At 38.8% G+C, this 23,814-nt stretch overlaps 2 protein-coding genes across 3 annotated transcripts; one reads left to right on the forward strand and one right to left on the reverse strand.

Annotated features, from left to right (window-relative positions):
• Positions 1–90: 90 nt before the first annotated feature.
• LOC117727880 (protein yippee-like 5) lies at positions 91–2,551 on the reverse strand. 2 transcript variants are annotated; one of them, XM_034528413.1, is made up of 3 exons: positions 2,354–2,551; positions 1,554–1,715; positions 91–1,052 (listed from the first exon to the last, which is right to left on the reverse strand). In XM_034528413.1, the coding sequence occupies exons 2-3, from the start codon at positions 1,692–1,694 to the stop codon at positions 831–833; spliced, it is 363 nt and encodes a 120-aa protein (XP_034384304.1). In that variant the 5' UTR covers positions 1,695–1,715; positions 2,354–2,551; the 3' UTR covers positions 91–830. The 2 variants fall into 2 exon arrangements, with proteins under 2 accessions (XP_034384304.1, XP_034384306.1); XM_034528415.1 differs by having other exon boundaries at positions 2,428–2,534.
• A 2,445-nt stretch (positions 2,552–4,996) lies between these two features.
• On the forward strand, positions 4,997–22,775 carry LOC117727743 (phospholipase B1, membrane-associated-like). Its single transcript, XM_034528173.1, has 39 exons — positions 4,997–5,127; positions 9,166–9,217; positions 9,308–9,388; positions 9,978–10,043; positions 10,133–10,194; positions 10,336–10,417; positions 10,520–10,621; positions 12,183–12,257; positions 12,958–13,017; positions 13,147–13,221; positions 13,312–13,372; positions 13,889–13,947; positions 14,148–14,221; positions 14,381–14,424; positions 14,514–14,622; positions 14,935–14,986; positions 15,113–15,193; positions 15,283–15,348; positions 15,436–15,536; positions 15,630–15,711; positions 15,800–15,908; positions 16,892–16,959; positions 17,160–17,231; positions 17,430–17,507; positions 17,753–17,813; positions 18,487–18,545; positions 18,893–18,960; positions 19,046–19,089; positions 19,451–19,550; positions 19,656–19,707; positions 19,788–19,868; positions 19,962–20,027; positions 20,135–20,229; positions 20,949–21,030; positions 21,121–21,225; positions 21,318–21,413; positions 21,508–21,582; positions 22,439–22,591; positions 22,734–22,775. Exons 1-39 carry the CDS (start codon positions 4,997–4,999, stop codon positions 22,773–22,775), a joined length of 3,021 nt encoding a protein of 1,006 aa, XP_034384064.1.
• Positions 22,776–23,814: the final 1,039 nt, after the last annotated feature.

The raw sequence follows: 23,814 nt of genomic DNA on the forward strand, positions 1-23,814 counted from the left end.
CTAATTCCCCCAACTGTACTGTTTTGTTTTGTTCAGGGAGGACACACTATTCACGTCAGAATATTGACAGACATGCAAGAAAACACAGAATTAATGAATACATTTGTTAATGTATTTATTTTTGACAATGAAAAAACAGTTTTATTTAAGTAATATGCCAATTGCTACTAGAGATTTTAATTCTATGCAAGAAATCACTGAAATCAGGCTTGCAGTAAGAGTGTATTGAAATGCAATGTTCCACCACTGTAAAAAAACTGGTTTGACTTTATCATAACATAAAATATAGTTGGGATATCTGACCTCTACAATGGAAAACAACAATATGATCGCCATGGATTATTTTTAGGAAATACAGCCAATAAAGAAAAGTTACTTAATATTCATATAAAATAAAGAATTTCTGACCGTCAAATTGAACACACGTCGGTAAAGAAATATATTGCAGCATACTGCTTTGTGACAAAATCTTCTGTGAAGAACATAGTTCATGTTCAACATCACAATCTCTCTGACCTTGCAGGGCAGCATGAGCAAGTCCTCTCCCTCTGACAGCAGCCAAAACTCCACAACATTGAACACATTTAAACTGCAGGCGATTTTAAATGCTAGAGAAGGAATGGCATTACCCATCATAGAAGACATTCTTAGATGTTAAAAGTGGAAAAATAAAGACCACTTTTGCATTTAAACTGCCTACAAAAGACCCTGGGATATTGTTTTGGTCTAGCTCCCAAATGGTACAGTGTCCATCAAATCCATGCACTGCTGCCGGAGGGAAAAGCTGGAACGTGCCCGTATTGAGCGTTGTAACTGCAACAAGAGTGAACTCAGGAGTCGTCGGAGAGATTGTGCTCGAAGCCTTCGCTCTCCCTCACCAGCGTCCTCTCCAGAATGACCCGTCCCTCCTTGTAGCGCTGGCTTTCCTCGGTGGCAAACTCATACACCCAGCCCAGCTTGCTGTTGCAGTTCTTGCAGCTGACGTCCCTCACCATGTGTCTTCCTGTCAGCATGACTCTGTCTTGCACCTCGCTGTGCTGCAGATTCACAACCTGGAAGGCAGCAGCCAGATATCAGTTGCTGGGACAGACAATTGCTACAGTGTGGCTGACCAACACCTAAACCAATATATTCAATTTAGAATTATGAAACAGTAAAATGTTTCAAATCCTTACATTTGAAAAGCTGGAACCATCACGTTTGGCATTTTGCTTGGAATATTTCCTAAATTGATTATTGGACTAAATGTATCCACTCCAATAATGTCCACAATCATACTATGTTACACTCTGTTAATGATAAATTTATAATTGTATGGATAACCCAATTTGTTAATATGATCTGAGCTATTAACTTACATTACCGTCCTAACACAAGTTAACCTACAGTGGAACTGAATATCTGACTCTGGGTGGTCCGTTATCATCCTAAAATAAATATTATGCTATGTATTTTCCTCATTAAATATTATGCTATGTATTTTCCTCATTAAACTAAGAAGTGTAACACTACGGATAGCCACTATCCAAGTGAAGGATGTGATGTGCAGGTACCTTGTTGAACAGGAAAGCTCTTCCGGTGGCCCCAGTGAAGCGCGTGGAGATGAGTTCAGCTCGGTTGGTCAGAATGGTGTCACAGTTTGCACAAGCGAAGAGGCGAGTCCCACCAATGTGATCCAAGAAGATCCGCCCCATTTTGTGTTTGTTTTTTTTAATCTTTGGATGAAAAAAAAATTAACCACCCACCCAAGTAATAACAAGAGCGACATTGCAATATAAAGATGTATACTTTAGAAATCAGTTATTTTGCTACATTGTTAACACTGTCTTACAGTAATATCTCTTGAATGATGCAATTTTTTTGGCATCGTTGCAAATCAATTACCAGTTTTTCCTCGTGATAAAGTACATTTTTGAGGTATCTTATCAGCTGGATTTTCCAGTCTGATCATTTTTTTTCATGAACAAAATCTCAATTGGTTTTCATGCTCTGTTGATGAATGCATGTACGAGATATATATATATATACATACATACATACACATTATAACTAACTTATCTTTGCAACACAAACTGACCATTAACTTTGTTTTTACTTGATTAATTAATGTTGTGGAATAGAAATGGTACTAGTTGGGGGTTATTGGGTTCCCTTGAAGGCAACATGTGGCCTGGTGTGTCAACAAGAACGGAACAAAGACAAACATTCCTCTGTGCATTCAGGTCCTATCACAAACGAGCAAATGCTGTTAATTAAATAGTCACCACGGTCAGTCAGAGAAAAAAGGCCCCAGGCCTCCAGATAACGTGAATGGGCCTTAAGGTTCACGGATGGTCGAAGACAACCGTCTCACCTCGCAACGGCAGCTAGCGGGAAAGCAGTTGCCGAGAAACGGAGATTGTTGTCGTCGAGGTGTCTCTAACTCACAGCTAATCGCCGCTATGTCTTCATCCTAAACCGGTGTCCGTCTCCTCTGTTATTGTTGTCAATCCCGAATCAGAGAGCTGACGCAGCTCGCCGTGCTTATGGCGTTAATCACATCAGTGAGAACGACGTTTTCCGCCCAGGACTTTGGAAGTAAATGCCCCCTAGAAACATGTTTTGAGTCGAAGCCATTTTAAACTGTAGAAATTGAATAATAATGGTCACAATTGTCATTATTATCTTATATATCCTTTATACTGAAGACTAGAGTCCACAACGTCATACGTGTAATCATCTTTCTTTTCCAATTTAAAAAGTGTATGCTTTTATTTTGAAAGCAGAGTATTTCAGTGTTTCTCTGGTAACTCAATGTAGCTCCATTTAATGACCACAAGGGAGCGGCAGAAAACACCTGTACAAACATCCAGGACTGGTTGACCCATAGCATTAGATGTTGCAGTATTTGTGCAACTTTTTTTGTTAAACATTAAATAGTGGATTGGTAATTCAATTGAATTGTGTTGAATTTCCCTGTTGACATAGAGCTATGGAGCCAAATAACATAATACAATGATTTTAGATCTTGGAAGAGTTTCTACTTCAGTGTGTCTCTACTTCAGTGTGTCATAATCACAAACATTAAAGCATGTTGAAAGTTTGGCGATATTATATTGAAAAGACGAAAACCCAAGAATGAATTGATATTTAGAACAAGTGTCGTCTCTGTAGCTTAAGACTAATAAAGCTTATTCCACTGTGCTTCATGGTTGTCCCAAACTATTAAAGTTGTCTGCTAAGTGTGTCTAAAACAGGATTTATTAAGAGACGGACTAGCACATTGAAGATATGTTGATAGGAAAATATAAAACAAAGTCTGCCTTATCCTTTAAGATCAGTCAATTAGGTGTTCAATATTAGTTTGTGTTCATTTATTGTGTCATAAAATCTAATACATTGCAGTCATGGTTACTCCAGAGTTATCAGGCTGTTGGGAAAAAGAGACGGTAAGCAGGGGAAAGTGCACATAGTTATAAAATACTGACAACCAATTTAGCATTGATCAAGGTTACCACAGGCCGCACCAGTGCCGGTGTGCTACAAAAAAAATCCTGCAATCAAGTAACAGATTAACTTTACAATTTAGATAAAGAAAATCAGGATACAGTGATTTAACTAATGATACATGGCATACATTCATGGCATACGTAAAATATTTTTACTTTTATTTTTCACTTAAATCCAGAACAGTCATCTGTTTTTCCCCAGCTACAGAGCTAACGTTCAACAACCAGCCTTGTTTGTGCTTTTTAATATGATCTTGTCTGTTGCAGAAGAAGGATATCATTTACACCCAGGTCCAATTTGGCCGATCAGTTTTGGATTGTTAGAACAGGATGGGAGTGGAGCATGATGGTATATGTTATATGGTAACGGTATATGTTCAGCCCTGTTAAGCCTGTTCAAAGATTAGTGTAGATCGGGGAGATAAAAATGCTTAAGCAGGCGGTTCATGCAGAGTTAATGACCTTGAGGGAAGATAAAAGAGTTTAAAGACAGTGCAACCTCTTATCTGTATTACAGTAATCATGATTGGAGTCGACTATTCGGTTAAAGATTGCGTTCATAGTTCCGCAGCAGAGATGTGATGGAGCAACAAGGGCACAATGAAGAAATCCTAACACATGTTTCAGTACAAACTGAAATTCAGCTTGTAAACCTTTATAGTATGTGACTGTTGAGCTGTGCAAAGCATTTAATGCAGTACTAATGCTGGCAGGACGAGAGGCCGTATTAATGTCTGTACTTCATGATTCAAAAACGTTGTTTTCTTAACTTGTTGCCCTTCCTTCACGACACCTCTCTAATCAGACAAGAGATAAGAGAGAGTCAAACTTTATGAAACTGAAACTGTAAAAAAGATAAAGATATTAAGTAAGTGCATCATCTTCATGCAGAGTGTGGTTCAAATACAAATATTTGTTTTAGGTCGAATAAGTGGATGGAGATACAAATGTGTTATTGAACCCCCCTTCGCACCCAATTCTGAAATATACTGTAATCATAAACTAAAGTTAAACTACATTTTTGTTTTATAATCCTGTCACTGGTCCCGTCAACACGGTTTCTTTAATAATCTCGACATTCTAGTCCATTTATTCCAAATTTACAGGTATGTAACTCATTTTGACATGAAGGAGCTTGTTTGGGGCGAAATGTGTTGTTTTCTGCCACAGAATTGATAAAATCTTCTAAAAAAAGAGATAGTTACAACTGTTTCTGCTAATAACCAGCATACTCTTTTCCCCTTGCACCGCGGTGTTTTGCCCTATCACAACATTAATCTGTTGTTAGTCAGCCTACAAAGGACAATAATTCCTGACCTTATTTTGCTGTAGTGGAGAAGTCAACATTCCAAGGACTCTTGTATTAGGTGTTTAATAAGGAAAAGTACACACAACCACATTGGTTTTGTTGTGGTGGGGATGAGTCCGCCTGCAGGTGGGGGATCGACCATCTGGTGACCTGGTGCAGACAAAACAACTTGGAGCTCAACGCTCTAAAAACAGTGGAGATGGTCGTGGATTTCCACAAGAACGCAGCCCCACCTGCCCCCATCACCCTGTGGGACTCCCCCGTCGCCCCTGTGGGGTCCTTCAGCTACCCGAGCTCCACCCCCCCAAGCTCCATCACCAAGAAGGCTCAGCAGAGGATGTTCTTCCTGAGACGGCTGAAGAAGTTCAACCTTGATGGTGCACTTCCACACCGCCATCATCAGACTGCAGCGCATCATCCGCTCTGCTGAGAGGGTCATTGGCTGCAATCTGCTGTTCATATTTTCTATTTATTATTTATTTATTTGTTTATTGTAATGCACCAATCACCTCGCCAACTGCCTTGTCTAACTTAATAAAACCGCTTCTGATTCTCATTCTGATAAAACAACAGTTTTTGATCGGAGTTTATCCAAAGGATATGCTGGTAGTGGAGGATTTTGTCACCGTTGGACAAAGCCAAGCTAGTTGTTTCCCTTGTTCTTTATGCTAAGCTGACAGGCTGCTGGCTCCACCTACATATTTACTGTACAGATGTGAGCAATGTGTGTCGAGACAATATCAGCAGAAGTAATCTGATTGAAAATGTGGATTACGTTTGAAAGAGAACTGTATGTCTTCACCACAGTGAGGTTTACCACTGAAGACCAAACAAAGCTTAGACTTATTATAAAACGTGTCAGTAAAAACTTGTTATACACATGAAGTCATGCTGTGTGGATGCAGATGTGCACATTTGATTTTAACTACAGAGCAGCGTGTTTTATTTTGATTGGTTAACCAATAGAAAGAGACCTCAGTCTCTTCTCCGTCCACCAGCAGAGCCGGTAATGCTTTCTGTAGTTTTAGTAGATAAATACTTGAGCCTTAAAGTTTAAAGTAAACATTTTGCAACTCTAACTGTCTTGATTATACATTATTACCAGTAGTATTACAATGTGGCTGAGGATTTACTTTAGCTTACCAACGGCAATGTCATGTGGTAACATGTTATGAGAACTACGAGTCGTGTTTCAGTAAGGTTATTATGTTGTAAAGCATATTAATAGATTTAGCAAAAACCCTCAGATAGTCTAGACATAAAATGTCATTAACACCGTGAAGTTCACTCTCTCTCATTATTACAATAAAAGTTTCACTATCAGTAACATTGTTTCACAGTAAAACCTTATGACCGTGTTCTTTGGACAAGGAAGTCCCTCCCCTTTGTGCATATTTATGGTGCTTTCCAGGTATAACCACATAGATACTAATACTAATCACATAGAAAGACGGCTGGCCAGCACCCAGAGAGAGCGGAGAAGAAGGAAAAGCAGCAGGAAAGATCCACGAGGACAAAATCTGAGAAAAGCAGAGAGATGATGCTTCCACAGCTGGTTCTGCTCACAGTCCTGGGGCTCACGTGGACTAAAGGTTTCTACTGTTTGTTTAATTTAGTGCTCATGACAGTCTGCTGCTGTTTAAAAAATCTGACCGGAGAAACTCATCATCACTGTTGTAAACATTATAATTCATGTAGTAAACATATTAAAGATAATTTGAGAGGTTGACTGGATTTGATGGTTCTGTAGTTCAGTACTTCTTTTGAAATGATGACAAAATGGTGTTAGAAGTCATGAGTGAACAAAGTAATATTTGATCCAGTAATGTAGCTTGTATTAGTGTAATATATCTGTGCATCTCTAAAGAGGAGTGGGTTTGAGCACTTTTGAGCTCAGCTCATGGAGACACGTTTAAATGTGTTTGACATGCAACGTTCAAGTTGGAAGAATGATGAGAAGAATATTTATTCAGAATATTAGTACATGTATCTTGCTCAGCAGTCACATTTAAATACTCTGCATGCTGTTAAAAGTTATATTTAATCTACTATATTATATATATATATATATATATATATATATATATATATATATATATATATAATGTTTATAATGGTGTACTCGTTCTCATTTAGTAACTGGACTGCCTTGCACTCAAATGTTTCCCTCTGACCTGCCCCCTTCAAATGGTAAGTCAGATTATTATAGCCTGGCTAATATTAATGGCTACGAGTTCACTTGATTTCCGGATGTACAGCTTAATTTAACCAACCAATAACCAATTCATTTTGAGGGTGTATTTTCAATGGAATACATAATATAAGTATTTTAGTATATCAATGACTATTCTATACCAGCAAATACTTCAATGGTCCAGTGGGTATTATATTGCAGTAAATACATCAGTGATCAAATGAAACTTGAATATATTAATTATAGTACAAATTGTAATTACTTCTACTTTAATTGAGCGTTTCCATTTGTTTGTAGTGGGTATAAAAAGGGCTGATAATCTGTTTGTGATTTTTACTATTCAGAAGATTTACTTCAGTAAAAGAAGGGATGCTACACTAGATATACTACTGTACACGTCATACTTCCATTGCACTGCAATTCCGTAGGAAAAATTACATATATTAATAGATTTGTTTTAAGCTTTTCATTTCTTATTTACAACATAGCAATTTCCCATGTGCCTCAGAGCTGTGATTCAATTTAAAATAATGTATTTCACTCAAGTTAACAGTGTTAAGCCCTCAAATGTGGCTGTGCTTTCCTCCATTGGACTTCCCATGCACAGGTGAGCACAGGTCACCAGTCAGTTTCATCTATGGAGTGATATTTGCAACTGAAGGTTTATTCAACAATGTAGACACATAATTAGCTTGTGGTCTTTTCTTTTCTTGCAGCACTGAGCTGACTACGGTGCTATCAAGACTCAGAGGTAAGATTCAACGTTTTATTTGGATGTTTGTTTAGTTCACAGGACTTTAAGCCAAATATTTCTTGGATAGTTTCTTATTCTTATATAGTCCTTATTCTTTAAAAAGTTAATTAATTCACTCGCATTCTTTACGTTGCAATTGAACAAGCTTGATTGGAAAGCTTCAATAACTCGGCTGGTGATATAATATAAAGTATTTCCTCATTGTTATCTGTGTAATTCGCCTGAAGAGGTTGATATGAGCTTTTATTACAATACTGTGCATCTTTACTACATTGATATCTCCACTGATCATTATCATCTATAATAAAGAACCCTGATACACTTGCCACACACCACCAGGCCTGTGGTCTGTAATATATTTTTTGAAAGTCATTCATGAAATAAAATGTTTGGTACTTGATACTTGAGATAAAATACAGTCTGACACAAAGCCGGAAATTCCCAGTCGTTGATCGAAGTATGATTTAACATTGTATTTCTTCTGATTAAAATGTTGTTCCTGGAGTTTTCAGTAATTTTTTTTATTTTAGAATCAATATATTCATTTTATTGTCAAATTAGTGTTTAGTTTTTAGACTAAATATGTGGTGGCTTGTCATCAATTGTTATATATCTAAAGGTGTACACATGTTTGGATGTAGCTAATGTTTGAAAGCTTGAAAAGTATTATTTTCATATCTGTCTATTTTAATCAATCATCTTCTAGATTCAGACATTAATCGTTTGATCCTTGAAATATCATAAAATGGTAAAAGAAAATAGTTTTTGCTATCTAGCAATCAAACCGACATTTATTTGTTAAAAGTTAGAACCAGTAAATGTTTGCCCTTTTAACTATAAATGATTTAAAGGTAAGCTGTACAGCATTTATGTATTATCATAAATGCAACATAGTATTAATAAGTATGTTTTCTTCAGTGTATAATCACTCAAATTAAATACCCTATACACAGCTGGTCCTCTTCATGCAGCCAGACAGCATGTTTCTACAGTAGCCCAGAAAGGACAAACCACATGTTTGCGCTGGTTTCAGTTGGTTGCAATCTGCAACCTCACCCCTAAATGCCAACAAACCCTATACTGTGGCTCTTTGAAATGATTGATAAATTATCGTTATTGTTGCAGATACATTTTTCTGTCATTTGACTTTGATAATGTAGAAATAGTTTGAGCTCTGCTGTGGTTTCACCTACAAGCCAAGTGGGAAAAGAAGCTCTGGGAGTTGGGGTTAAACTTGTGTTGATGTCTCTCCATCAGAGCTGATGACACTGTTCAATCCTGCACTCATCAGTCTTCTTTCAGATGAAACAAACTTGTATGCCCCTCAGTTTGTTCAACACAGGTACAGACACACATCATGAGAAATACCGGACCAATGTCTGGCTGCATCCAATGATGTGTGGTTTCCTCCTTGTTGTAGCACGCTGGTGGAGCAGGCAAAGGAAGTGACCCTCTCCTTCCAAAACAGTCAGGTAGGTGCTTCAGTATCTGTACTACCATTTTAAGGGATACAATAACGATTAGATAATCAAAAAGGAAAATGTTTTTTCTAACCCCTACAGGTCATTGATTTGGATAGAGATTGGAAGCTGGTCCTTCTCTTTGCTCAAGTAGGTCAGCGCTGTGCCTGTGAGCAGCATCAGGTAAAAATAGATATATTTTCTTTAAACTGTGTGTGCCTCAAACACTGAAGTTACAGAGTCCAACTGATAACATAGATAACTTAACTTGATGTTTATCACATATCACAGAAAGCTACAAATAGAAAACAAATAATTTTAAGCCTTACTTTTAACATCAGGACCCTGAAACCTAGGCAAATGAGTTTCAACCAGCATTAATGTTATTATTTAAACCCCTTTCTTAATGTGACGTGTCAACAAAAAGTTCTTGATAAAGGCCTATTGAAAGGCTAAAATATAACAGATGGCATCTACAAGTGCAAGTGTCTACTCTTAGCACCGCAATTGTCTTTTTCTAAGTCCTTCGATAAATTCTCTTTCACATTTTTCCTCAGCATCATACTCTGCAGGTAGCATGTGTAGCTCACCTGCACAATAATACCTATAAAACATTACATATATATTTTATTGCAGGTTTTAGTTTGATTGACAGAACCACCAACAGCTTCTAAAAGGACCTTGAAAGCTAAAACAAGCTAGGGAAATAATCAATGCGTGACAAATTGATTTAAAGGTTACTGAAGTTGCAAACTGTTGTGTTTGTGTGAAGTTTCAGTCTGTTATCAAAGCCGTGGTTGAAGAGGTGGATGACGCTCTGCAGCTGCTGCACTCTCAGGTACATTTCAGATTGTATACAGTATTTTTCATTCAGTAGCTATAACTGCATTGCTTATATTTACACAATTTACATTTTATTTCATGCAGCTGAAGCGAGCCATCGTCAGTGTTGCCTTGTGGGATGGAGAGCATGACAATTTACACAACAAGTGAGTTCATTTGTAAAATGACTAATTTCTGGCTTAATGAAATGAGTGTTTTGTCTGGAGACTTATTCAAACACTATAAAATGTCATTATTATATGAACAGTAATATACATAGTAAGCTTTAACGAGCAAATCTGTTATAGTGACAGGATGTGTCGATGCATGGAGTCAAACAATGAAGGAGAAGCCAGACTTCAGAGGGCTATACTGAGTCATGCTCTGCAGGTTTGTAGATTATTCACATCAGAATTTCTGATAGCTTCATTCAGTCCTTAACTTTTTTCACTGCTGTGAAATGTTCTTTCTCAACTCCTTTTCACTGAGCAGGAGTCTTTGGATGAGCTCACAATGAAGAGGCGTTGGTACGGCGACAGAGAGGACTTCACCGTCGTTGTGCAGAGCGCACCTTTCATCACAGGCCCTTCTTCTGTGAGTTCACTTGCACCATTTTGCATCCCTTGTTAATCTGTACTGGAGTGGAGTTTTAACCATAGAACAAATAGGGTAAAGGGAAGCAACACAACACTGTTGCAATCAATTATTGTTTAGAAGCAGATGAGTGGGTTTCAAAAACGTCAGTAAATAGATACAAAATGACACCATCCATCCATCCATCCATTATCACCCGCTTATCCGGGGTCGGGTCACGGTGGCAGCAGGTTCAGCAGGCCGACCCAGGCTTCCCTCTCACCCGCAGCACTTTCCAGCTCATTCTGGGGGATCCCGAGGCGTTCCAAGGCCAGCCGGGAGATATAATCCCTCCAGCGTGTCCTCGGTCTTCCCCGGGGCCTCCTACCAGTTGGACGTGCCCGGAAAACCTCTAATGGGAGGCGTCCAGGAGGCATCCTGACTAGATGCCCGAACCACCTCAGCTGACTCCTTTCGACACGAAGGAGCAGCGACTCGACTCCAAGCTCCCCCCTGATGTCCGAGCTCCTTACCCTATCTCTAAGGCTGAGCCCGGCCACCCTACGGAGGAAGCTCATTTCGGCCGCTTGTATCCGAGATCTCGTTCTTTCGGTCACGACCCAGAGTTCGTGACCATAGGTGAGGGTTGGAACGTAGACCGACCAGTAAATGGAGAGCTTTTTTCCGGCTCAGCTCCCTCTTCACTAAGACGGACCGGTACAGCGCCTGTTTTACTGCTGCAGCCGCACCGATCCGCCTATCGATCTCCCGCTCCACCTTACCCTCACTCGTGAACAAGACCCCGAGATACTTGAACTCCTTCGCTTGGGGTAGGCAGTTTGCCCCCACCTGGAGGGAGCAATCCGCCGGTTTCCGGCAGAGCACCATGGCCTCAGATTTGGAGGTGCTAACTCTCATCCCTGCGGCTTCGCACTCGGCTGCAAAACGCCCCAGTGAATGCTGGAGGTCACGGTCCGAGGAGGCAAACAGGACCACATCATCCGCAAACAGCAGAGAGGCGATCCCGAGACTCCCGAACCAGATCCTCTCCGCCCCCTGGCTGCGCCTAGATATCCTGTCCATGAAGGTCACGAACAGGACCGGTGATAAAGGGCAGCCCTGGCGGAGGCCAACACCCACCGGGAACGTGTCTGACTTACTACCGAGGAGACGAACACAGCTCCTACTGCAGGCGTACAGAGACCGGATGGCCCGTGCCAACGGGTCCGGCACCCCATACTCCCGCAGCACCCCCCACAAAAATGACACCATTTAGAAAATTGCATCTGCATTGCAAAAATAATATATGACCCAGTTAACTTCCAACCAATGCAGGATCACAGCCAAGCCACAACTACCATGCTGACTGATCTAAACTCAAATGAAACCAAAGCCACTAACTTTAGAAAGTGACCACCTCTATAGCTAGTGTGCTGGTGCTCTGCATGTTTGTAAAAGGAAAATAATTTTAGAATCACGGATGCCGTTTGTGACAATCGGATACAGAGTCTTATCTTACTGAAAATGTACTTTCTGTATCTAATGAACAGTACAATGTTGCTGATTTTCTTGTTTTCAACAGAGTGGGAAGCCTCTCTCTGAGCAACAAGCAGCACAACAAGCTGATACACTGATGGTGCAGATGTGGACAAACCTGGTGAGGTCTCATGCAATCTATTCCACCTCCCATGCTCTCTTTCTTTCTCATACAGACACACAAACACAACGGTAGAAGAAGTGTTCAGATCTACTGATAATGGAAATTGAACTTTTACTTTTAAAGTAAAAAATATGTTAGTACAACAACTTTTAATCAAAGTATCGCACGCAAATGTACTCATTTGCAGAAAAATGTTCCCTGTCAGTGTTCAAGTATTAAATGTGATTTTTCTTTAAATAATATTACTGCTGCATTAATATGCATGTTACATTTTACTGATGCAGATATTTATGGATGGGCAAATTTCAACTACTTTATATACTGTTAGGTAGTTTAATCGACAGCAATGCATTATATTCTATAAGATCACTATATATTTGTAGTATCACAGAGAAGTAGGAGAACGTTCTCAACCCATAAAGGCAGACTAAATCATGAAAAAGTAACTCATAATCACCAGTTTAGGAAATACATGGTTTTCACTGGGCAGCAATGGGATGCAGATTTGCTGTCAGACAAATTTAGTGCAGTAAAAAGTATAATATTTAGTAGAAGTATAAAGTTTTATAAAATTGGAATACTCAAGTAACGTATATAAGTACAGTACTTGAATATATGTTCTTACATTCCACCACTACACACAAACATTCAGAGTCATTGTCGTAAACAAGAAGACAACACGTTTTCTGTCTTTCAGCTGCAACCCATAAGTGGGCAACATAACACAGAAGACATCGCATTGCCATGTCCAACTGAGGTGAGTAACTGTGCCACAATCTCACACGCATGCAGTTATATCAGCATGTTGAAATACGCCATTAGATGTACTTGAAAACACTCCTTCTATCCCTCCTCCTCTCTCCCGCTATCTGCCTCCCTCCCATAGGACCGACCCTTCCTGAGGACGGAAGGAAACTCTCCTTCATATCACCGTAGTGATGTCGCTCCTCTCCTTCACCCAGTGAGTACAGTACGGTATTGAGAGATGGAAGTTGTGGCAGCAGTGTACGCTTTAGTTCTGACTGTGGATCTGCTTTGTGTGTGAGATCAGTTTACAGGCACAGTGATGCCCTGTGAAGACCTCAGGCCCTCACCCTCCACACCCACCTCAGGTACAGTAAGATGGTGGACACTTACATGTGAGGCATTCATCATCAGGCATCAGGGTCACTCTCACCTTTGTGGGGGATTTTATACATCATGTGTATTCATGTGTCATTTCTCATGGATAGGCGTTTCATGTTGCAAGACACACATTTTGAAGTTGATTGATACAATTGTGTCTTCTTAAATATGTATGTACATGCCACATGAACAGATGATACAAATACAAAACAAAGGCATCACATTGACATAAAAGACATTGACATTCATTCATCTGAATATTTCTCTTCTATCTTTAAATAATGTTGGTCTTTTGCCGATCTCTGTTTAAATGACCTTTTATGTCATTTTATATTATGTGATATTGCTTCTGATAATCTATTATTACTATACAGCATTTCCAACTGCTATGCTATCTTAATTACACATATTATACTAGTATTACATTATACTCTCTCTGAAAGTTGTGTGTTGTCTAACCTGTTAATCTTAGTGCCTTTATTGTTCTGACTTTATTTTCCCAGTCCATGAACTCAGGCCTGGAGATATCAAAGTGGTGGCTGCTGTGGGAGACTCTCTGACAGTGAGTAATCGTGTCACTCTTTGAAGTAGATAGAAAGGTTAAAGTAAAGTGTGAGAACAGTCCAAAGACCTCAAAGTATTTACAAGATAATGGGAAGATGAGTTTAGTACAATGGTAAAACAAGAGCCTGATATACTGGTTTACTGTAAAATATGGAGAACTTCTGTCTTATGTCATCACTGTCCTGGTCTTTCCGTCAGGCGGGGAACGGGATCGCATCCACAACCAATAACATCCTGGACGTAATGAGTCAGTACAGAGGTTTATCCTGGAGGTAACTTCAGACTCCCCAATTATCACGCAACATTGCAACATAATGTTTTTGTTATATGTTGTGCAGTGTTGGTATGCATGTGGTTCTATGACCATCCATTTCTTTAGTTGGAAAGTCATTTTAAGTCGTATTTTCAACATCATATGATATGTTTTTTAGTATAGGTGGAGATGAAAACCTCACAACTGTCACCACGCTGCCCAGTGAGTCTTCTTAAAGATGTGTGTCAAATAACATAAAGTCGGGCTTTGTTGTTGTGGGATTTTTATTGTTATTTACTTTGCTATAACAGACATCTTAAAACATTTTAACCACAACCTGATGGGCTATTCTGTTGGCACGGGCAAGCAGCACACTCCTCAGGCGTTCCTCAACCAGGCTGTAGCAGGAGCTAAGAGCAAGTGAGTCCTATCAGAGGATCAACGCTGGTCTCAGTCCTGCACAAGTCCATTTGACATCTCATTTATTGTCAGTTGAGGTTATTAAAAGTAATAAATAAAGTTAATTCTTGAATTCAGAAAAATCTGTTTGACTATATAGATCATGGCTGAAGGTCTTCTTTTCAACATTATTTTTTCTATATAAAATTGATTTTTATAAAAAGTCTCATATAAGTACAATGTATATGAAGATCCCGTATATTTGTTCAAATAGAATGTGCTTTTAACTGTCTGGTGAAAATATTTGCCATTTTGTTTTGTTTGTGTTTTAAGGAGCATACCAACACAGGTACGAGCCCTGGTGGCAAAGATGAAGAGTGATTCTGTAAGTTTACAAGTTGATATTTATTCTTTACCTATTGTAAATTTGCCAACCTCACTATAAAAAAACGTCTCGTTTAACAACACTACATACTACTTACATTCCTTCACACTCTTGTTTCGTGTACAGAGAATCAATTTTGAGTCAGATTGGAAGGTGATCTCCCTTTTCATTGGTGGAAATGACATCTGTGACCACTGCCACAACTCTGTAAGTATTAATGTGGAGTGATAATTCATCAATCGTTTCACGGAGGGGCCAAAAGACACAACGTGAAAATGTTTTCCTTTTATTTACAGCTACTTTACTCTGAAGAGAATTTTATTAGTAATATTCGAGACAGCCTGGATTATCTACACAAAGAGGTACAGATAAAAGACATGCCACTACATTTGATATATAGATATATGTTGGTCTGGTTTATGAGCATTAACTGAGCTTGTTTCTATCAGGTGCCTCGAGCTCTGGTGAATTTAATAGAACCTCTTCATATAACCCCTCTGAGAGAAATGCACATTGACACTTCACTTAAATGTCCTACTTGGCTGGTAAAGTAAGTATTGCTTTAATCTGCTTTTTCAAAATCTCATTGATATAAATTATCATAAACAGTGGTATAAACAACTTGTTGTTCCTCCTTTGCCAGTATCATGTGTTCTTGTGTTATCTTGCCAAAGCCTGGCTCTAAAGCTCTGCAAAAGGTGGAGGACATCAATAGAGGCTATCAGGTAGGAAAGACCCACTAAAAATCATACTAAGAAAGTTAAACTGTCCAGTTCGTCTTCTTCATTGAGACCTTCTCTTTCTTTCTTTAAGCGTTTACTGCATGGGCTTGTGGAGTCAAGCCAGTACGACACTCGCTCAGACTTCACTGTGGTCATCCAGCCTTTCTTCAGAGAAATCATTGTCCCCAAACTGCCGGTGAGTAACATTACATTACATTACATGTCATTTAGCTGACGCTTTTATCCAAAGCGACTTACAATAAGTGCATTAAACCGTAAGTCCAAACTCAGAACAACAAGAATCAAGCAAGTACAATTTCTTCAATAAAGTTAAACTACAAAGTACTATCCGTAAGTGCCATTTAAGTGCTACTAAAGTGCTATCGGTAAGGGACATTTAAGTGCTACCTATTCAAGGTATAGTCGAAAAAGATGTGTTTTTAGTTTGCGCCGGAAGATGTAGAGACTTTCTGCTGTCCTGATGTCAATGGGAAGCTTGTTCCACCAATGAGGAGCCAGCACAGCAAAGAGTCGTGATTTAGCTCGAAGTGAAGGAGCTACAAGCAGATTGGCAGAAGCCGAGCGAAGTGAACGGGCTGGGGTGTACGGTTTGACCATGTCCTGGATGTAGACCGGACCCGATCTGTTCGCAGCACGGTACGCAAGTACCAATGTTTTGAAGCGGATGCGGGCGGCCACCGGTAACCAGTGAAGGTCGCGGAGGAGCGGAGTAGTGTGGGTAAATTTCACAAAAGCTCTGTCTTTCATATGTGGACTGCACAGACTTTATGGTATCTGGTCCCCATCACTTTATCCAATACATAACCACAGGATTAGCACTAGAAGCCTCTGCTATAGTATACAGTGGTTAGCAGAGTTTTAGCATACAATTATTGTTGGCAGTTCAAACTAACCATAATTTGAATTTGTAGGTTGGGATTTTGTCATTAGTCCAATCAAAGGTCGTCAGTACAAAATCTTTTGCTGTCTGGTTAGAGACATTTTGGGAAATACACGCTTTTTGGGGGTCTGCTTTTATGTCTATCATAAAGAACTGAATTTGAGGAATAAAGTTGACAAAGTCATAAAGGCTCCGGCCAACGACAGTTTTTTTCCTTTTGCCACTTTGAAATAAAAGTCAGAAATCTTTAAGGTTCATACATTTAGTGTACCTTTTCCACAGGATGGCCGTGCTTCCACCTCAGCCAGAAGGCCCAGACGCTGATGGCTCGCTCCCTCTGGAACAACATGGTATGGATATATATATATATATATATATATATATATATATATATATATATATATATATATATATATATATATATGTGTGTGTGTGTGATATATACAGGAAATTCCATTCGTTCCCTGCTTTAAATTGAAAGGAAAAGCACATCTTAAATAAAGAAATGCTGAATGATGCTCAGCAGTCACTCTAACTGGTGTTTTCCCAGCTGGAACCTCTGGGCAATAAGACGACCCTACAGGATTTTTCTGCAGACACTGAACTGAAATGTCCAACCAAGGTGGGAAATTGTGATTAACTAGAAAGACAGTGCTTCATATGCTGGTGAATGTGTTTTTGTAAACCCTGTGAGGAAAATGCTATAAATGCATTTCCAATGCTTCTGTTATTATTAAAAGTATATATTATTTCTGAATGTACTTCATTTCACTATATTTTGAGGCCATCGTGTAATGCAAGTCCTCTCCTTTGTCTGCAGACATCACCATACATCCGAACCTTTAACAACAGCAATTACATATATGCTGGTCCTTCTCCAACACCAGGACCTATCACAGTAAGCATGTCTTCTCTTTCTGAGAGGCTGAGAAGTGACTTCTAGTACAAATACAATATAGATGTATTAACCAAAGGCCTGAATGAAGCTAACATTTAACATAATCTCATATAGTGTTGAAACAGTTAGTTGATTAATTGTTAGAACTTAAATCATAAATTCATCATCTGTTTTTGTGATTATAAATTTAACAACTTTGAGTTTGTAATGTTTGGTTGGTCTGGGGGCATTTTTCTCTATTTTAGAACTGGGGGAGTGATTTCTCCTGTGTGGACATTGCTCCATCTGAAACTGTGCCAACTTCAGGTGAGACAGACTCTGCAGTATCAGTAGTCAGTCGATATGAGATTATATGTCCTCTTTCATCAGAAAGCTGAAACTAAAGACAGCTATGCACACTAGTAACACTAAGAGTCAAAGGGCTGATATCCACAGCACAAACTGTTTTTGTGTGAATGGCCCAATCCCAATGTCCCCCCAAAGGCCTTAAACCCTGAACTCTCTGTGACTCACTGAGGTCACCAGGTAAATGATTGAGTGTGACAGTAAGAGCTTGAAATGGTGTAAATACCAATGGGATAGCACGTTGCTGTTGTTACCATAATAACGTCAACAATCTTACATTCAATTGTGGGTGTTTATTTTATTTCTGTAGAATTGTGGACTTTGCTCAAAGGGCTCTTTATGAACCCTGAATGAAAAGGCTCATAAAGGGCTCAAAATGTCTGCGAGAGAGCCCTCAAACACAGATTGGGACCGGGCCAATGTCTCATCGAGATGATTTAACAGCTGCTCTACTAATTTACAATTTATACACATAATGTTTTTTATCTGAGGGGGGGTGGGAAATGGCTGCAGTAAATAGGATATGCTTATAATAGGAGATGGCTAAATGCTAAACATGACATTGTATAGGGATGATCTTTGTGGTTTATCTTGTTGTCAGTAGGTTGAAACTCTTGTATGTCTTTAACTCTAGTTCACAAGCTGAGACCAGCAGACATCAAGGTGGTGGCAGCACTGGGAGACTCTACAACGGTTAGTGTCATAACACAATATCCAATTTATAAGTACAGTACACGTAATGTAAACATGTTTGAAAATCACACATGTTTTACCTTAATCAGCATAAACCATGAATACTTGACAGATTTGTTGTTTTACATAATATAGAATATGTTTCTTTGTGTGACCTGTCAACCTGTATCAGATATTGAAAGTAAACTATGAACTCTCTAATCAATTTGTTATCAGCCACAAAGCTTGCAGCATTAATGATCATCCCTTTTATGTGTTCAGCTTTTGATGTAAGACTTGTCTCACTGTCCTCTGCAGCTTAATATGTTTCTTTCATTTTCCCATTATTTGACTTTCTTTTTTCACAGGCAGGCACTGGCGCTAAGGCAAAGAACCTGTTTGACCTCAATAAAGACTATAAAGGAGTATCATGGAGGTTCGACATGCGTGTTGCGTGAATGAGGTTTACATTAAACATCATATTATGATTCCATGCTGATGTTTGTTGGCTTTTCTTGCAGCATTGGAGGCGATAATAGTCTGGAGACGGTCACAACACTCCCAAGTGAGTTCATGTTACTTATGTTGCAGAGGGGCATTCTTTGTGGTATTGGAAATGTATCACACATTTTTTACCTTAATGGTTTTAGTTTCTCAACAATCTTCTTTCAGGTCCAGATCTATCCCATAAGTCATACAAAGATAGTCTTCTCTTCTTACATGAGGCTCAATGTCTGCTGTTTCTTAGGCATAAATACCTAAATAGGAGCCACCACAACCACAGGCTTCACTTGTAGTCGGGGGACCAGTTGAATAGATGGAGAAAACACATTTCCTCAGCAGCTAGAGCGACAGGAACCAGCTGTGCACTACCTCTCAGCTGGTACTCAAAATCCTTTTTCCTCTATCTATCCTTATCTTCTCAGACATCTTGAAGAAGTTCAACCCTTCCTTACAGGGTTTCTCCAAAGGCCAAGGGTCTAGACAGAAGGCCTTCAACTTAGCTGTACCTGGAGCTAAGACCTCGTATGTCCATACTCTTTTATTTCCTCCACGTGGGTTAAACACTTTTGCACGACCCATCGTCACCTATCCAACGCCTATTTACTTTTACTTATTGTTGGGTTACAGAGGGATCCCAGTACAAGTACAAGCTCTCATCATGGCCATGAGAGATCATAAGGTACGTTTAAATTAAATAATTATATCAGATTGTTTCAAAAGTTTCGGCCTCTTCTCATCTTCTATTCGCATGATACACAGGAGGTGGATTTTGAAAAGGACTGGAAACTTGTGACAATATTTGTTGGAGGAAATGATCTTTGCAATTATTGCGTAGACCAAGTAAGTGTTCTGTAAAATGTGTGTAGTGTACATAAATAAATGCACTCTTTCGTATGCTTTTGAGCTACACTACAACATTTTCTTCTTCTGCAGAATAATCTGTCGCCCAAGAACTACAGCCACAATATTATGCTCAGTTTGGACATGTTTTACAAAGAGGTGAGATATTAAACACGATAAGTCATTGTCGTATCGTGTCCTCGTTAGTACAAGTGTGTCATGTTTTCTTCTTCTCTCTCTCTCTCTCTCTCTCATTGTATCTTTAGGTACCGAGGCTGTTAGTTAACCTTGTGGCAATCTTGCAGATAGATCCATTGAAATCAGTTAAGAGGAACACGCTAGGCTGTTCACTCTTGCAGAGGTTTGTTGAGCCCGTTTTCACTCTGTTTCAGCTCGACATCTGGGCATCTCGGTCTTGGTGGAGACCAAAACAGAGCTAAAAGAGAGTGAATGTTGGCTGTACATTTGTCCTCAACTCCAAATAAATGATACGTTGCTTTGTGTCTGCTGGATGCGTGATGTTTGCAATATCAATTTAAAGGTGACATGTCATCGCTGTGCTTCTGCTGCCCCCAAGTGGTAACAAAAAAAACAATCCGGTTTAATCATCAAAGGATTGGTCCTTGAAGTGGTGTAGTCAAGATAGAGTTGACTCATTAAGCAGCTTATGAAAATCAAGATGTTCTCAAGCAGATGTGAGAATTAAAAGACAAACTTTCCAAATTAGAAAAGCAGAAGTTAGTCATGTGTTAGATTATTCAGTAATGTGTGTGTTGACCTTTTGATATGTTCACGTCTCTCAATCAGAATTGTTTTGTCATTTCAACTTACGGACATGAAGCCAATATTATGAGAAACATTTGAGTTGTTGCAAATGGCTCTGGTTCAGTTGCTTTGATGCATAAACAGTCCTTACTACTGTTAACCTCTAGAACTATCTATTTCCAATTGATCAGTCAATATTTTGAATTTGGATTTAAAGAATCTCAGCATGCAACAGTCTTTATTCTGATTCTTTGATTTGGCATCAGCTCTTTCCTCTTTCCAAAAAAAGAATGAACTGGAATATCTTTTTCACAGGACCAGCTGTCCCTGTGTTATCAACCCAGCTGAAAACTCCCCAGAGTTTCAAGAGATAAAACAAATAAATCGCGAGTATCAGGTAAAAACAGAGAGCTCTATTAACCATTTACATTTATTTTCAAACTGTGCTTCTCTCAGTCATTCTGGCAATTCTCTTTTTTTCCCTCAGGCTGAAATCCAACATCTTATTTCTGGAAATCGCTATAATGGAAAAGAAGATTTTGCGGTTGTCCTTCAACCCTTTTTACACAATTATTTCATTCCTCATATTGGAGTGAGTTACAGAGACAAGCAAATGTATCCAAACAAGCTTTCAGAAATAAATAAATAAATATGCCCATCCTAAAAATCAACTCCTTTCACCAGGAGGGTGAGGTGGACCCAAGTTTCTTCTCTCTGGACTGTTTCCACATAAGTGAGCGAGCTCATGCTGAGATGGCCGTTGCCTTGTGGAATAACATGGTGAGCATGGAGCAGTAATGCAAACTGCAGCAGAACGAATGACCCGTGTTTCCAAGTGATTTTGATGGTTTCAGCGAGTTGTTTCTGTCTTCAGTTGGAGCCCATCGGCAGAAAGCAGACCTACAACAACTTCACATACGACCGCTTTAAGATTCATTGTCCCTCTGAGGTATGTTTGGAGAATTATGAAGTCTGGAGAGAAATCCCACTGCTAACCACTGAGTTATTATTGTATCAACAATATCTACTTATTTAATAATTTGAGTTCAGTTTAGTCTCACTTTTATGGAAAACAAATGTGTTGAATATAAAATAAATAAGATTGTTTGTCTATTGTAGAATACAGACAAAACTATAACATGGCAGTTAACATGTAGAATAAGGCAATACATTTTTTAAATACAACTCAAATATAATGAAATATATAAGAGGTAACAATTAAGGAACATTACTTTCTATTATATGCTCTTAGTTTGTTGTACTTTGTTTGGTTTCTGTGTGTCCATGTTTCAGATTGGATTAAATTTATATGCTTCTGTTACCAGACTTGAATGTAACGATAACTTTCATTCTGCATCTTTTTTCAATAACAGAGATTATAGAAGGTCAATTTCTTTTATTTCAAGAGTTCGTAAAGTTTTGAACAAGACATTTTAAATTATGAAATTAAACATCCAATGGGGAAAATGATTTGAAATTGAAAAGTCTTTGCAAAAGTGGCATTTTTAAATAAAAACTACTGAAGTTAACTGAGCTTGATTTTAAATATGTATTATATTATCCAAAAATGTTATGATTTGTCATAAAATTGTCTGTATTTATTTATTGTGATCATTATTTCCTTATGGCTCATCTATTTAATATAGAACACTGTCTCATCTCAACTATAATCCTGTAACTAAACTGTGGATCTTTGTAGTTGACTTTTCAATATATTTGGACACAATTTCACAAAGATTCTCCCATATATATTTTAAAGTTAATTTCTGATATTTCTGCACTGAACTATGGTATGTTTCCTATAGAACAATCCCTTCATCTTCACTGAGATCAACAGCCTACCAAGTCCGCCAGTAACCACCACAACAGCATCCACAGTCAACAGTCCTGCACCAATCATCCCTGTGGCCAAGTGCCCTTCCTCTTTGCCCGTGTGGGTGCCAGTGGTTGTGGGAATTGTCAGTTTACTGGCTGGCATTGTTATTACTCGGCTCATTCTCGCCTCAAAGCCTCATAAAAGTAAAGTGGAGAAGGCAGTAGAAATGAAAGGAACTCCTTTTTGATAGTTGTCGTTATCAAGCTTATCATGTTTTTCTTTAGAGGGCAGATCGACTGGACAGAACCAACGCAGCTACAGGATGAACATGCAAACTATACACGCAGAAGGGCCGTCCAGACATGGTTGATTGACTTTTTAAACAATAGTATGGTACCGACTGATGTTTTGTAATCGCCAAAGTTGATTGATTGATTGATTTTAGCCATGCTAGCTGCATTGCGCAAGGGATTTGGTCCAGTGTTTGATGGATTTTCATGAAAGTTTGTCCGGACACTTGTGGTATCCCAGTTGTTTTGATGATCCCACCATACGGTTGACATTTGTTGTTTTGGAGGGAAATGTCTGGACAACTATTGGATAGATAACCACTATTTTATTGGTTTGGACATTCATGCCCTCTCAGGATACATTTTTAAGTGTAAAGTGTTACATTCATTACATTCAGGGCCAACCAATGGCCTTGATGCTTCAGACAGGGTGGAACGTGAGGAACAGACAAACATATTGTTGGCTACAAGAACAATATAGAATAACACCAAGTTTTTTTTCTTTAAACCCTGTATTTAAAATTGCATTTCCCCAACTATCAACACTGATTGACTGAATGATGATGGAGCTACTGTTCGATTGCTCAGAGGCCATTCATCCTCTCTTTTAACACTTGGCCAAAATACTCATTCTGGCCAATGAGAAGAAATACATCACCTTCCACACCTGTCGCAAATAAACACACATTAAAGCATGCACTAATGAAAACATAAGGTTTGAAACATAGAGAGAATGTGTTTAATCTACCATCAGAACGTTGTACACTTGCCTGTAAACATTATTTAAAACGTGCTGGAAACAAACCGTTATGCATTATTCCATGAGGGTTTCAACTAACTAATTGTAGTTTGATTTGCCGTTTGTTTTCATGTTGTTGAAGGTGGACACAACATAAGAGATTGAGATTTAATTGATTGATATGAAATTTGGAAGTTTCCCTATTTTTCCCAAAATTGGGTGGCATCCTAGAGTTAATTTAATGTTAAATTATCTTACTTAAACTATGTGTGTCTTATGGTGGAAGCTGAGTGCCATCATTATTTGTATACTAATGTATGGGTTAATGATTGAAAA

Source organism: Cyclopterus lumpus, chromosome 24, assembly GCF_009769545.1.
Source record: "Cyclopterus lumpus isolate fCycLum1 chromosome 24, fCycLum1.pri, whole genome shotgun sequence".
In the NCBI taxonomy this organism is placed as follows: Eukaryota; Metazoa; Chordata; class Actinopteri; order Perciformes; family Cyclopteridae; genus Cyclopterus; species Cyclopterus lumpus.